This window comes from Thalassophryne amazonica, chromosome 1 (genome assembly GCF_902500255.1).
Source record: "Thalassophryne amazonica chromosome 1, fThaAma1.1, whole genome shotgun sequence".
NCBI classification, from domain to species: Eukaryota; Metazoa; Chordata; class Actinopteri; order Batrachoidiformes; family Batrachoididae; genus Thalassophryne; species Thalassophryne amazonica.
This window is the reverse complement of record NC_047103.1, coordinates 39,875,836-39,888,768: the sequence shown is the minus strand read 5'-3', so window position 1 is coordinate 39,888,768 and position 12,933 is coordinate 39,875,836. Positions and strand designations below refer to the sequence as shown.

Sequence of the window (12,933 nt, the reverse complement as noted above, 5' to 3'; positions counted from 1 at the left end):
GTTATTTGTGGTTAAACTGTAAAATATCAAGCCTCAGTTACATTTCTTTGCCATGCAGAGTCAATAACATCATCTGAATTCATTTCAAATCCATTGTGGTGACCTACAGAAAAGAAAAGAGAAGCCAAAAGAAATGAACTTATATATATATATATATATATATATATATATATATACACATATATAAATATATATATATATATATATATATATATATATATATATATATATATATATATATATATATATATGGCACTTTATGGTAAATCTGCATGGAGTAGACAGTTCTCAAAAACTGAGTGACTGTGCAAGAAGGAGAAGAGTGAGGAAAGCCACCAAACACCCAGACAACCCAGGAGAAGTTATGGGTTTATGTGGCTGTGATTGGAGAAATTGTGTACAGTGCAAGCTTTGCATTTTTCATCACTAATCTTAGCTTCATAGTGGAGTAAAGCAGAGAAGGATTTTCTTTCACCAAAACAAATAAAATCCAGGCTTGCATCTCAGATGTACCTTCTGGAAATTTGTAGCTAAACGTTCAGGTCTTTTTTTTAAGAAAATCCTCTTCTATACCACTTCATCATGAAGATGGATAACAAAATGAAAAATATAAACAAAATGCAAATTGGACTAAGCAGCTTTAGAAAATGGATGGATGGATATCTGTGAAACGTGGCATTGCACTATGTTAAACGCTACAGTGATTTTACCATGTTTCCTTAGTGTTAATGAATAAGAAAAAAATCTAAAACAAATGGGGAGTTTACATACTTGAAGAGTAAAAGTTGAGGGAGTTGAGGGACAGAAGCAGCGCTGAGATCTGAGGGTGGAACAGTACAAGTTGTGCATCAAACAGACCAAAGTCTGAACCTCTGAACCCTGGGTGTGGCTTCTGCACTTTGCTTCAGAAAAACAGATGTCTCCCCCACAAAACATATGGACACGCCCACACCGCACTTGTATAAACAACACCAGAGGAAAGAAAGGCACTTTTCAATCTCGATTCTGTGATTCGTTCCTCTAAACGGCCTGACTCTGATCTATCTGCAGCAGCAAAGCAGGAGTTCAAACAATTTCTGTGGTATCATATTTCACAAGAACTCTACTGAATGTCACATTTAATTAACTATTAAAGCATAATACGTGCTATTATACAGAAAAAGCATGTACATATATCAGTCATTTCACATTTAATACTAAAAAGTGCAAAGTAAATGGCTGTTTTTAAGGAAAGTATGGTATGGTTTCACTTGGTGGAGCCCCATAAAAGGAGCGATCCAGTAAAAGTTACCAGATGTTGGTGAAATATTATACAAGATCCGACATGCTCCATCAGACAGAGTGAGGGTAGGTCCAGGAAATAAAATTGCTGTGTCTATGCACAGTACTTTCTGGTCTGTCTGAGTTCCTGTGTTGTATTAACAAAGTGCCCATTTGCAGAATAACTGCGTCTTTCCCTGGAGAGCAGTTACCTTAACAGTTAGACAGTTTTCTTCCAGATACCAACGATGACAGTGAGCTACTCTGAGCACCATACAGAGGGAACATACATGTTTTGAAGACTGGACTCGCTTTAAGTTTTATTTTAAGGCAGGCAGAGTTGAATAGGTTCTAACAAAGAGCCATGCATTCCTGAGTGCATGGTTTCACTCAGAACTGCAAGCAAATGGGCAGTAAATGCGCACAGAATACCAGACTGTAACTGTAGACACAGAGTGCAATCACAAAAGCATCCTTTGTCTTTTAAGTGTTAAAAGAGACATAAAAAATCTATATTGCAATAGCTTAATAAATGTGCTAAAATATCATTTCAGGCACCGTAGAACAGATATGATACTCACTTTAAGGTTTGCTTCCTTGTCTGCTGAAAAGCCCACACAGCAGCTTCTACAGTACAAGTAGAAGTGGGAGCACAAAATGCCCGTTGGGACCCAACAAAGCGTGCGTCTGTGTGTACTTGTGTGCTTGAGCACGTGTGTGTGTGTGTCTGTGGGAGGGACACTGTAGTGAAGTGGCGCCCCTATTTTCTCCTCCCCCTTCATCGCACCATACCCCCCCCCCCCCCCCCACTGTCCTGAAGCTTTGTCCTGATGCGTTTGAGAGGAGAGCATGTTTGCATGTGTATGCACGCGAATGCGTTGGAAAGAATGTTAGTTGAAACTGGTTTTGTCTATAATTTACATATGCGACTCCTAAAGTGAAGCATGAGGAGTCATGGACCCCCGAAAACTGTGGGAAATGACACCCCCTGTAGTTTTATTCACTTCTGGCCAGAGAAAGCATGCATCAGAAGACAACCACCCAAATACTACCAAAGCTAGACTTTGTTGGGAGACTTTTCCCAACTCTTTCCACCACTCTACAGCAGACTAATTCAGCAGACTAATTCTGCACCGCTCACTGTTCCTGCATATGGATGAAGCACCGCGTGCGTTGATAAGACACCCCGTTTCTAATCCTGTCAATAACACAATGGCATATTGTGGATGGATTCCCTAATCTTTCACCACAGAGGAAAGGAATTCTAATTAAAAGTGAACTCTGAGTGGAGATGGGGAGCAGGAAGGAAGGAGAGAAGATAGATGGAGGGAGAGGAAAAGAACTCAGACTGTCAAGGTGAGACGGTGAGATCGCCACATGGTTCAGAGTGATTCCAGAGGGTTCTTAAGTTTTTGCAAGATTAAATGCAGCAGCTGCAAAATGTAGGCTATCGAGCAAGATTAATGCCAATTCTCTTTCACCTCAAGCTATTCAAAAAGTCATTTTAAGATTGAGGACAGAGCCGTTATTCTTAATGTGAGATTTGATCGGATGTGAGAAATTCTGGGAAAAATGTTGCAAACCTGGGGACTGGGAATCAAAACGGTGTCATTCCAAATGGAAGCAGCCCAGTTGATAGATAGATAGATAGATACTTTATTGATCCCAGAGGGAAATTCAAGGCATCCAGCAGCTTACACATTAGACAAGACACACAAAATAGGGTTAAGTAAATAAAAGAAAAATGGACTAATCAATAAAAGCTACTAACTAAAAATAAAATAAATTTGTGTGCAAGTGCAGCATCCAGTCTCAGAGAATATGACGGAGGAGTAAATGTAGTAGTGCAGTAGTGAGGAGGTAGCACAGATGTAAACAGTACACAATGTGAACAGTGTAGGTTGTGCAAAGAAGTAAGCAGTGTAAACAGTGTTGGTAGTGCAAAAGAAAGCAATAAAAGGTCAAACAGATGTGTCACAGGATTATTTCTTACTGAGATGGGAAGAGTTGAACAGTCTGATGGCCTGAGGGACAAAAGACTTCCTGAATCTGTCCGTGTGGCAGGACTGGGACAGCAGTCTGCCACTGAATGAGCTCCTCTGCCTGATGATGGCGCTGTGCAGAGGGTGCTCAACATTGTCCATGATGGCCAGCAGTTTACAGAGGGTCCTTCTCTCTGCCACTGATGTTAGTGTCTCCAGCTCTGTTCCCAGCACTAAACCAGCTTTCCTCACCAGCTTGTCCAGTCGCCCGGCGTCCCTCCTCTTCATGCTGCTCTCCCAGCAGACCACCACAGAGAAGAGGACACTGGCTACCACAGACTGGTAGAACATTCGCAGGAGTTTATGGCAGATCCTGAAGGACCCTAACCTCCTCAGGAAGTACAGTCTGCTCTGTCCCTTCCTGTAGAGGGTGTCACTATTGGCTGACCAATCCAACCTATCGTCCATAAGTGTCCCCAGATATTTGTAAGTCTGGACCACCTCCACATCGACCCCCTCAATGGAGACTGGCTGCAGAGTGGGCCCGGACGTTCTGAAGTCCACTACCATCTCCTTCGTTTTGGCAATGTTCAGCTGCAGGTGGTTTGATTTGCACCACTCCACAAAGTCCTGTATCAGGTCCCTGTACTCTCTTTCCTGTCCCTCTCGCACACATCCCACAATAGCAGTGTCGTCTGAAAACTTCTGCATGTGGCACGACTCTGAGTTGTAATTGAAGTCTGATGTGTACAGAGTGAACAGAACTGGAGAGAGCACAGTTCCTTGTGGTGTTCCAGTGCTCTCCAGTTGTGTGCATGTTGAAATTTTGCAGTTTGTTATATCCCAAATGAACACATCCCAGTTAGACGTTTGCCCAAGTTTCCCAGTTAGATGCATCCCAGTTAGACCCATTTTAAAATTTCCCAGTTAGATATATCCCAAATGGACACATCCCAGTTAGACCCTTTTTTAAATTTCCCAGTTAGATATATCCCAAATGGACACATCCCAGTGAGATGTCTGCCCAAGTTTCCCAGTTAGATGCATCCCAGTTAGACCCGTTTTTAAATTTCCCAGTTAGATATATCCCAAATGGACACATCCCAGTTAGACACTTGCCCAAGTTTCCCAGTTAAATGCATCCCATTTAAACCCGTTTTTAAATCTCCCAGTTAGATATATCCCAAATGGACACATCCCAGTTAGACGCTTGCCCAAGTTTCCCAGTTAGATGCATCCCAGTTACACCTGTTTTTAAAGTTCCCAGTTAGATATACCCCAAATGGACACATCCCAGTTAGACGTTTGCCCAGGTTTCCCAGTTAGATGCATCCCAGTTAGACTTGTTTTTAAATTTCCCAGTTAGATATATCCCAAGTGGACACATCCCAATTAGACACTTGCCCATGTTTCCCAGTTAAATGCAACCCAGTTAGACCCGTTTTTAAATTTACCAGTTAGATATATCCCAAATGGACGCATCCAGTTAGATCTGTTTTTAAATTTCCCAGTTAGATATATCCCAAATGGACACATCCCAGTTAGACCTTTGTCCAAGTTTGCCAGTTAGATGCATCCCAGTTAGACTTGTTTTTAAATTTCCCAGTTAGATATATCCCAAGTGGACACATCCCAATTAGACACTTGCTCAAGTTTCCCAGTTAAATGCATCCCATTTAAACCCGTTTTTAAATTTCCCAGTTAGATATATCCCAAATGGACACATCCCAGTTCGACATAAGTGCCAAATCAATGTGCAGATCCACCTCGGATGTACTGTGGCAACTCCAAGTGAAACAAGAGAGAAGCCGAAGGGACTTACTTTTACTTACAGGAAGCGTCCATATGGGGCGCTCCATTTAGGATGCGCCCCACTGGGATGTGTCAAACTTGACCTAAACCATCAAACTGCAAGAGAATGCAAAGGCCAACAACGAAACCTGCATAACACAGTAATACAGACAAGGATGACTGAATAATACTAGAAATACAGAGCGTACCTAGTGAGCGGTCTTTAGTCTGGTTGGTTGAGCGCACCACTGGCAGGCTGGCACGAACCCGGCTACCACGGGTGAAGGCTGAGGGTGTGTCGGACTCAGACATGGCTTCCAACGACTCCAGGGAGGCCAGGGACAAGTGGTCAGCCTGGTCGCCAACACTGTGCTGGGGGGTAGGCCCGTGTTTTGGGCTTCTGCTCTGCAGGCGGGACGACAGATAAACACAACACGTTAAGTTAAACGACATGGACAAAGTAAAGCCAATGTGATGCAATGAGCAGGGGGAACGGTTCAATCGGGTTTTTAAACATGTCACACATCTGGTGAAATTAGTAAAGAATACAGCATCTGCAGCTCAGGCAACATCGAGAGTGTTCTGAAACACTTTGCACAGTGTGAACAAAACACAACGGATGTTGATTTTGGAGTTCCAGAAAAACAAATAAACAAACCCTTCAAAGTGCAGTCATGCAAATGCGCACAAAAAAAGTTAATGCGGCATGTCGCAGATACATTTTTCACACAAGTCGCTGCTCAGTCAGCACTATCAAACTGTTGAATCATATCAGAGGCTGAACTTTCATGAGTGCTGACTAGATTGACTGTGGAGCCATGAAATCAAATGGAGTTGCATCAGGAAGGGCATTCAGTGTAAAACCTGTGCCAAATCAACATGGAGATCCATCTCAGGTGTGCTGTGGCGGCCCCGAGTGAACAGGTTTGAAACTCATATGCCGTGGCCCTACATGTTGTCATCTTGGTGGTGCCTAACTATATTTTTGATTTAACTTTTATTTAACCAGGTAAGTTATTAAGAAAAAATTTTTTATTTACAATAACAACCTGGTAACTTTAGCCATAAGTGGGTAAAGAGGTGAAGCGTGAGCAAGATTGGCATGACCTGGGTAGGACAAATGAAGCCCAAGCACACACACCCCCACCCCCATATTTTGTAGTTACCAAACAAGCTAAGGCTAACAGGCTAACCTTGGGTCAATTATTTGATTAATGTATATTTTCTGGACTGGATAGTGGGTTTCATAATGGAAGGTTTGGATGCGGGTATTAAAAATTATGACTGGCCTATTACCTTGGTAACCATGGCATCATCAATGTAACTAAACTCATCAAACTATCAACTGCTGCTAACTGGTGATAACACTAACATACAAATGAAATAATAGAAAATTTTCAGTCAACGGAAATACTAGCACACAGACTTCTTAAATAGTTCATTAGTACAATTAACTACACAGTAATATCTGTTATATTTGTAATACGATGCTAACAAAGGACACGGTTAGGTACATAGCAGCTAGCAGGCACTGCAGCACTTGACCTAGCACACTAGCTGTCACTCAAAGTAAACATGACCCTAATTATTCAGAGGTTTATGGCTTAAGATAGCTTAAACAGATGAGTTATCTAAAAATAATTCCCCATACATTTGTCATTAACAGTGAAACTACCTATAGAGACCAAACGTTTTTGTGCCAAGCTGTAAACTTGTTTATTTCTGCTGTAAAACTGGACATTTTAACATGGGTAAGGGGTGACTCGTTGTTGGAACCAGCCTCAAGTGATCAGTCAAGGAACTGCTGGTTTTAGCACTTCTGTGTTGGCCTCATATTTCAGCACTATTACTGCACTATTACTATTTCAGCACAGGTTACTGTGCATCCAACACAACATTTCCTCCACTATCTACTTCAGGAAGATTACTGGCTGTAAATCATAATGCAAACCTTTTGGGGGTAGACAAACATGATACATGACTAGACCAGTTTTTTAAAATTATTGCTTAACATAGCGAACTAAAATGTTTGATTTTGGAAAATTTCAAAATTTTGCATTTTGAAGCATGCATGTATCCATCCTTTCCTTTCTATTGCACACACTCTGATTTGAAATGATGTCACCTGAGCAACACGCTTCCGTATTTTGGTTTGCAACTTGAGTAAAAAAAAAAATTGCTTATTAAGGATCCTGCACTATGTCACCTAAGCTTGAAGATTGGTTTTCAACCCTGTGATAAGACAAAGCAAAGCCATGGCTGCATTACGATGATGTGTGAGAAGAAGACATCCCACTGAGCTATCATGTGAACCGGTAAAGTGATCCGTGCCGCAGGGAGCAGGTGCGAGGGAAACTGACGGTCACTGAACACAGAGTCCTTTATGTAATCTTCTTCTGCCCTGACACATGCTCTTCAGCTATGGTCATCGTACGGATAACTATAATTAATAGATAGCGGTTCAGCATTCCATATTGTGTGAGAGCTTTCATGGACTAAACAGGTGTGATGTCCCAGAAGATGCTTCAAAGCACAAAAAGTTAAAAGAAAGAGATGCTGAACACACACATGCAGTGCAGTCCTAAAAGGAAACATATTATGCTGTTTTATAATCTACCCTTTAAAATAAACTTTGTTGGGGTTTTCCGAGGTTTTACTCTGTAAAATGCAGTGTATTAATTAATACAGTGAGTTTAAAAAACAAAATAACCTAAAAATAATAAATGTTATCATCTTCTAAGTCTCCCAAGTAACGATCATATAACAAGGATAAACTGGGTAGACGTTCTTTAAATTTTAATGCAATACTTTGTTTTGCTTATGTAAAACAATGTTTACTTATCTACCACCTGCTGGAAATGTCTGGGATTGCTTCAGGAAATAATCTTTTCATTACATGCATGATGGAAGTTGCAGCCAGTCTGCTCTGTGTCAACCTGATCCTGTCAGATCTCAGAACCTAAGCAATGTGGGGCCTGGATAGTACGTGGAGGGAGACCACTTTGGAACACCAGGGGCTGTGTGTGTTTCTCCAGGTAAAACTGGCATTGTGTCAGGAAGGGCATCCAGCGTAAAAAAAAAAATGCACAAGAGAGGTGATGGTCTAGTGGTTAAACACTGGGCTTGAGACCAGAGGCTCCTTGGTTCAAACCCCAGCCTGACTGGAAAATCACTAAGGACCCTTGGGCAAGGTCCTTAATCCCCGAGTTGCTCCCGGTGTGAAATGAGCACCTTGTATAGCAGCACCTTGACATCGTTGTGTGAGTGTGTCTGTGTGAATGGGTGAATGTGAGGCATCATTGTAAAGCGCTTTGAGCTTCTGATTCAGATGGAAAAGCGCTATATAAATGCAGTCCATTTACCATTTGTGCGAAATAACAATGTGGATCTGGCTGTATCCGTTATGGCAACCCCAAACAAATGGGAGAAGGCAAAAGGACAACAACAAGATGCATGTGTGATGGAGGCCAGCAGGAGTCGCTGTGCATGTGTGGTAGTCAACAGGCCTCACTCCCCCAACAGCCAAAGGATACTCTGGATTCTCAGGCCAGAGTCCAGGTTTTAGCCGACTGGTCAGAGCTTCCACTTCTCATGTCGGAGATCGTGAGTTTGCACCCCATGGGGAGCGAATGGGAGGAGTCAATCACATGATGGAAATCAGGAGCAGATGGAGCAGATGTGGTTGAAGTTACGCATCTTGAAATTAGCTCTTTGGTCAGTTTCTTTCATGTCCAGTGGTTGCCATATTAAATATCACCAAAACAATTCATTGTCTATGCAAATAGAAACTACCATGCAAATTTAAGCCTGAAAAGGGTTGTCTTTAGAATTCTGTGTCACAGGGGTCCACATATGATATAGTGGTTGCTAGTGATAACTTCCGCACTGCTGCAGAAAAGAGAATTATGGGAAATCAAACAATATAGAGGCTTCTCGTTGCATGCATCGCCATCAACTCTCAATGAAGAGAAGAGTGTTGCCAACAAGTTCTCATTAAATGTTTCAAATTAATGAAAAGTTAAACAACAAATTAAATTTTCATTTAATTTGTTGGTGGTGTTGTTTTCTGTGAAGCACCTTTAGGCCACACTGTCATGATTTGGCACTCTATAAGTTCAATAAATTGAACTGAATTAAAAGCAACATTCCATCAGCTGCATCAACTCGGGAACCGTTAACAAACAGTGATGGCCATAGTGGCCACTATAGCATCATGCATGTGATAATAAGATTATTCCTCATAACAAGCTATGATAAGTTACATAAGCAAACTGAAGCTGCTTTTTATATTGGTCCATTGTATCAAAGTTATCCAAATTGAAATATGTTTATCCTCATTATGTTTTCATTTTAATTCAGAGATGTACAAGTTGATTGTTTTTGAGTTATTATCCTCAAGGATAAATATGTCTAGGATTTTCCAGAACCTCGCAATATCTATTTTAAGAAAGAAGAAGAAAACAAATGTCAATGAAACACTTTGAATAGCTGGAGTGATACAGATGTCATTTAGAGGAAGCAGAGCACAATCGCGTCATAGAGGTTAGCTGGGATGCAAACACAAGACATAAAACACAGACAAGATGCAGATAAGATAAAAGGCTGACTAACTCTGTGGTAAAATTGGATTTTCATCAAGTACCTCTGAATGTCAAGTTCAGTGTGAAGGGAGGTGAGCATGCCCTGCAAAGACTGATGGGAGAGAAGACACGAAACAGGAAAAACAAAAGGAAAATAGCTAAGAAATGCCAGCGGCAGGGTGAAATTGAAAAGCAAATGGTCATCAAACAAAATAAAACAACCATGGAAACAATTTCATTACAACTTTATTTACATAACATGATTCACTATTTCATTATTTTCAGTGTACCATCATACTAATGATCACCACACAGCATCTTCCACAACATTTTGCAGTCACTGACTGCCATCATTGTCATGGGATATTTGCTGAGTCATGGTGGCGAGCACCTTAGGGTCACCTAACACAGCACGCAAATTGCAAAACACTGCTGTTTCATTGAACTACTCTCCCGATGGTGCTTATATTAATTAAAATGATGTAATATTAGGTTGCTAATGTTTGGTAAGGCAAATGCTGGCTAATGTTTATTAGTTAAACTGTAACTCAAGGTCAAAGTTAGAAACTATCTTAAATTAGCATTCATCCATCGAAACTTGGCATAATGTAATTCAGAACCTCTGTAGGTAAGAATGTAAAGTGCATTAAACAAGCTAAAAAACTACTTATATTACCCTACGACAATATCTTTTGCTTGCAATGATGGGACATTTAGCTAATGCAAAGATGATCCATTATATGGGAAATAAGGGAATATGGGAAATGCACTGTAATAATTACAGGTAAGAAGGATATTTAAATTTTTGAACATTCCCTCCCAAAACTGTTCTTCTGTGCTGTACTGTAGGAGTAGGATCCAAGTCTAAATTAGGGGGCATCAGTGCCCCCACCCCAATTGACCCTTGTAATTCAAACTATGCCACATATGGTTAATGGTATATGTTAGCCACCTTTTTAATATTGAAGGGTTACATGGAGTTGATGTCACCTGAAACTTGAATTGTGCTTGGAAATTCAATCTGAACCCTTAATGATTTATGAGAGTATTTAGAGGTGGTGGGTCCAAACAGCCCTCACACACTGCTGTTCCTGCCACCACATTCTCACGTCATCAGCCATGAACCTTCCTCATGAAACATAAACTCTGAAAGTTAGCTAATGATGGTACCCGAGTGAAAAATTTGTTGTGTGACTTTTGATTTCTATCAGGAAAACTTAAAGAGAATACAAATGGCACCACACATGGTACAGCACATTTGCCAGAGTATCGCGATTCACTGGCTACAATATGATTCAGGGACAACACTTTTCATTACTGCACGATTTGATTCAGTGTGATTCAATATGGTATGACACAATGCAATTTCATACAATTCTTTGTTTAAAGTACACCTTAATTTTCCAAGACACATTACAATAAATCAAAAGTGCCATTGCCTTCAAATACATACTTCATGAAAAACCAGGGTTCTTCTTCAGGGTCTTTCCTGTTGTGCTGCAGTACATTGGTACTGCCTCTGTTTACCTTTTGTTCACCACTGGGGGTAGCACCAATTACAGTATCAGAAAGTGTAGCAAAGAAGAAGCCCTGAAGAAGACCTAACCTCTAACCTAGAAGAACTAACCTCTACCTACATCATGACCGTGTTCACACACTTAGACACAGAGGACTGAAAACAATATCCCCGAATGCCCAACTATGTGCGGGTGTAAAAACATCAAGACATTACGCAGACACAGTGACAACTGTAGAGTAATTGCACAAGTAAAAGCAGAAGCAGGCAGATATGAAAGTGCAGGAAATTAAATCATGCGTAAAGGGGCAATTAAGTCGAACCACTCCACACCAGTTCACATCTGACAAATGAGGTGTCCTCTCAAAAGGTCAACAGTTTAGTTCAGTCAATCTCCTTTCTCATTTTCTTCTGCACACATGCAGAAATCATTATTTTGACAAGTGCTGCGTCAGATACAACCGCATTTAAACCCACTTCCAGCCCAAGCTAACCACTTCCCACTTTCGGGTTTAGATGTGGAAATTGCCTGGTCGACCACTCATGAGCAGATTAAAACCTGCCATGACCTGCTCACACCTACACGTCACGCTGTTTACTCCACTTTCGTCAAAACCATACAGCATGTGATTCTATCTTTTCAGCTGCACCTCCCTCTGTAGCTCACATTTTCTCTGACAGCTTTGATTAATGTGACACTGAGACGCTGACATGGCCTTCTGCACAGAAATACAACAACTTATAGTCATGAAAGAACACCATGGGAAGGAAAATGTCAAGAAAATAGACCTCTAATGCAACAAGAACTCCTTTCAAGCTGAGATGGCGACAGGTTAAAACGGTGCCTGTGGCCAAACTGAAAGGATCAACATGGGTCACTTGACCCGTGTTGGCAATAGTCCTCTCAATGTGGGTTAGTCCTGGGAGCATCCTGTGTTGAATTTCATCTCAGTGGGTTACATGACACAGATCATGACAATAGCACCTAAATGACTGACTGACTCTGCACCACCATATCAGGGTAAGGACTGCTGCTCTCTGAGACAGTCCACTCAGCATGGATATGGATCAGATTCTTCAGATGTCTTTATATTTGGTTTACCACCATTTTTATTTGAAGGAGTATATCTGTCTGTGCATTACAGTCCCTCGGGTACCTGCTAGGTCTGCATAAAGATGAGCTCATGGCATGTTCCAGCATGCAGGTCCCAGTGGCTGAAGCCCAGAAGGCCAAGGAGATGCCACAAGGAGACAGATGGCTACTTTCGAGAAGTAGAGATGGACCGGTTATCTACCTGGGTGGTTGCCATCCAGGACCTAAGGTGGTTCTGTGGTGTGGTGAATGCAGTGAAACATAGCACCAGCACAAACTCCCAGGAGAAAAAATGATTTCTACCTCATTAATCATCCTCCACCTGGAATGTCAAAAGTTTGGAATGGACTGTGGCAGTGTTCCATCGTAGGCTCAAAGTGATTTATGTTTCTTTAAGAATCAAACACACAGTGTAGATTCACAGACTATTGTGATATTCACGGTACTACAGAATAACTTAAAACAACTTTACAACGATGCCTGACATTCACCAAATACCCACTAATGTCAGGAGCAACTTGCTCAACGGTAAATGGGTATCAGCCTTGGCTGGAGAAGTAATTTGTGACAGACTGCCGTCCCATCCAGGGGGAGTCGTAGACTCTCACACACCTCACGCAGCAGTATCCAGGGAAAAAACAGGCCTCTGAGCCTGTCTAGAATTTTCTTCTTCTTCTTGACAGTGTGACTGGTGATCATGAGATTGTAATA

The 12,933-nt window shown here is 41.4% G+C and overlaps 1 protein-coding gene across 1 annotated transcript in view; it reads right to left on the bottom strand.

Annotated features, from left to right (window-relative positions):
• The window catches only part of si:ch211-285f17.1 (sickle tail protein homolog), a 212,631-nt gene that overhangs the window by 109,430 nt on the left and 90,268 nt on the right, over nt 1-12,933 (bottom strand). The window contains exon 3 of the mRNA XM_034168413.1: nt 5,243-5,438. Coding sequence (XP_034024304.1) covers nt 5,243-5,438 — 196 coding nt within the window. The remainder of the gene's footprint in view (nt 1-5,242; nt 5,439-12,933) is intronic.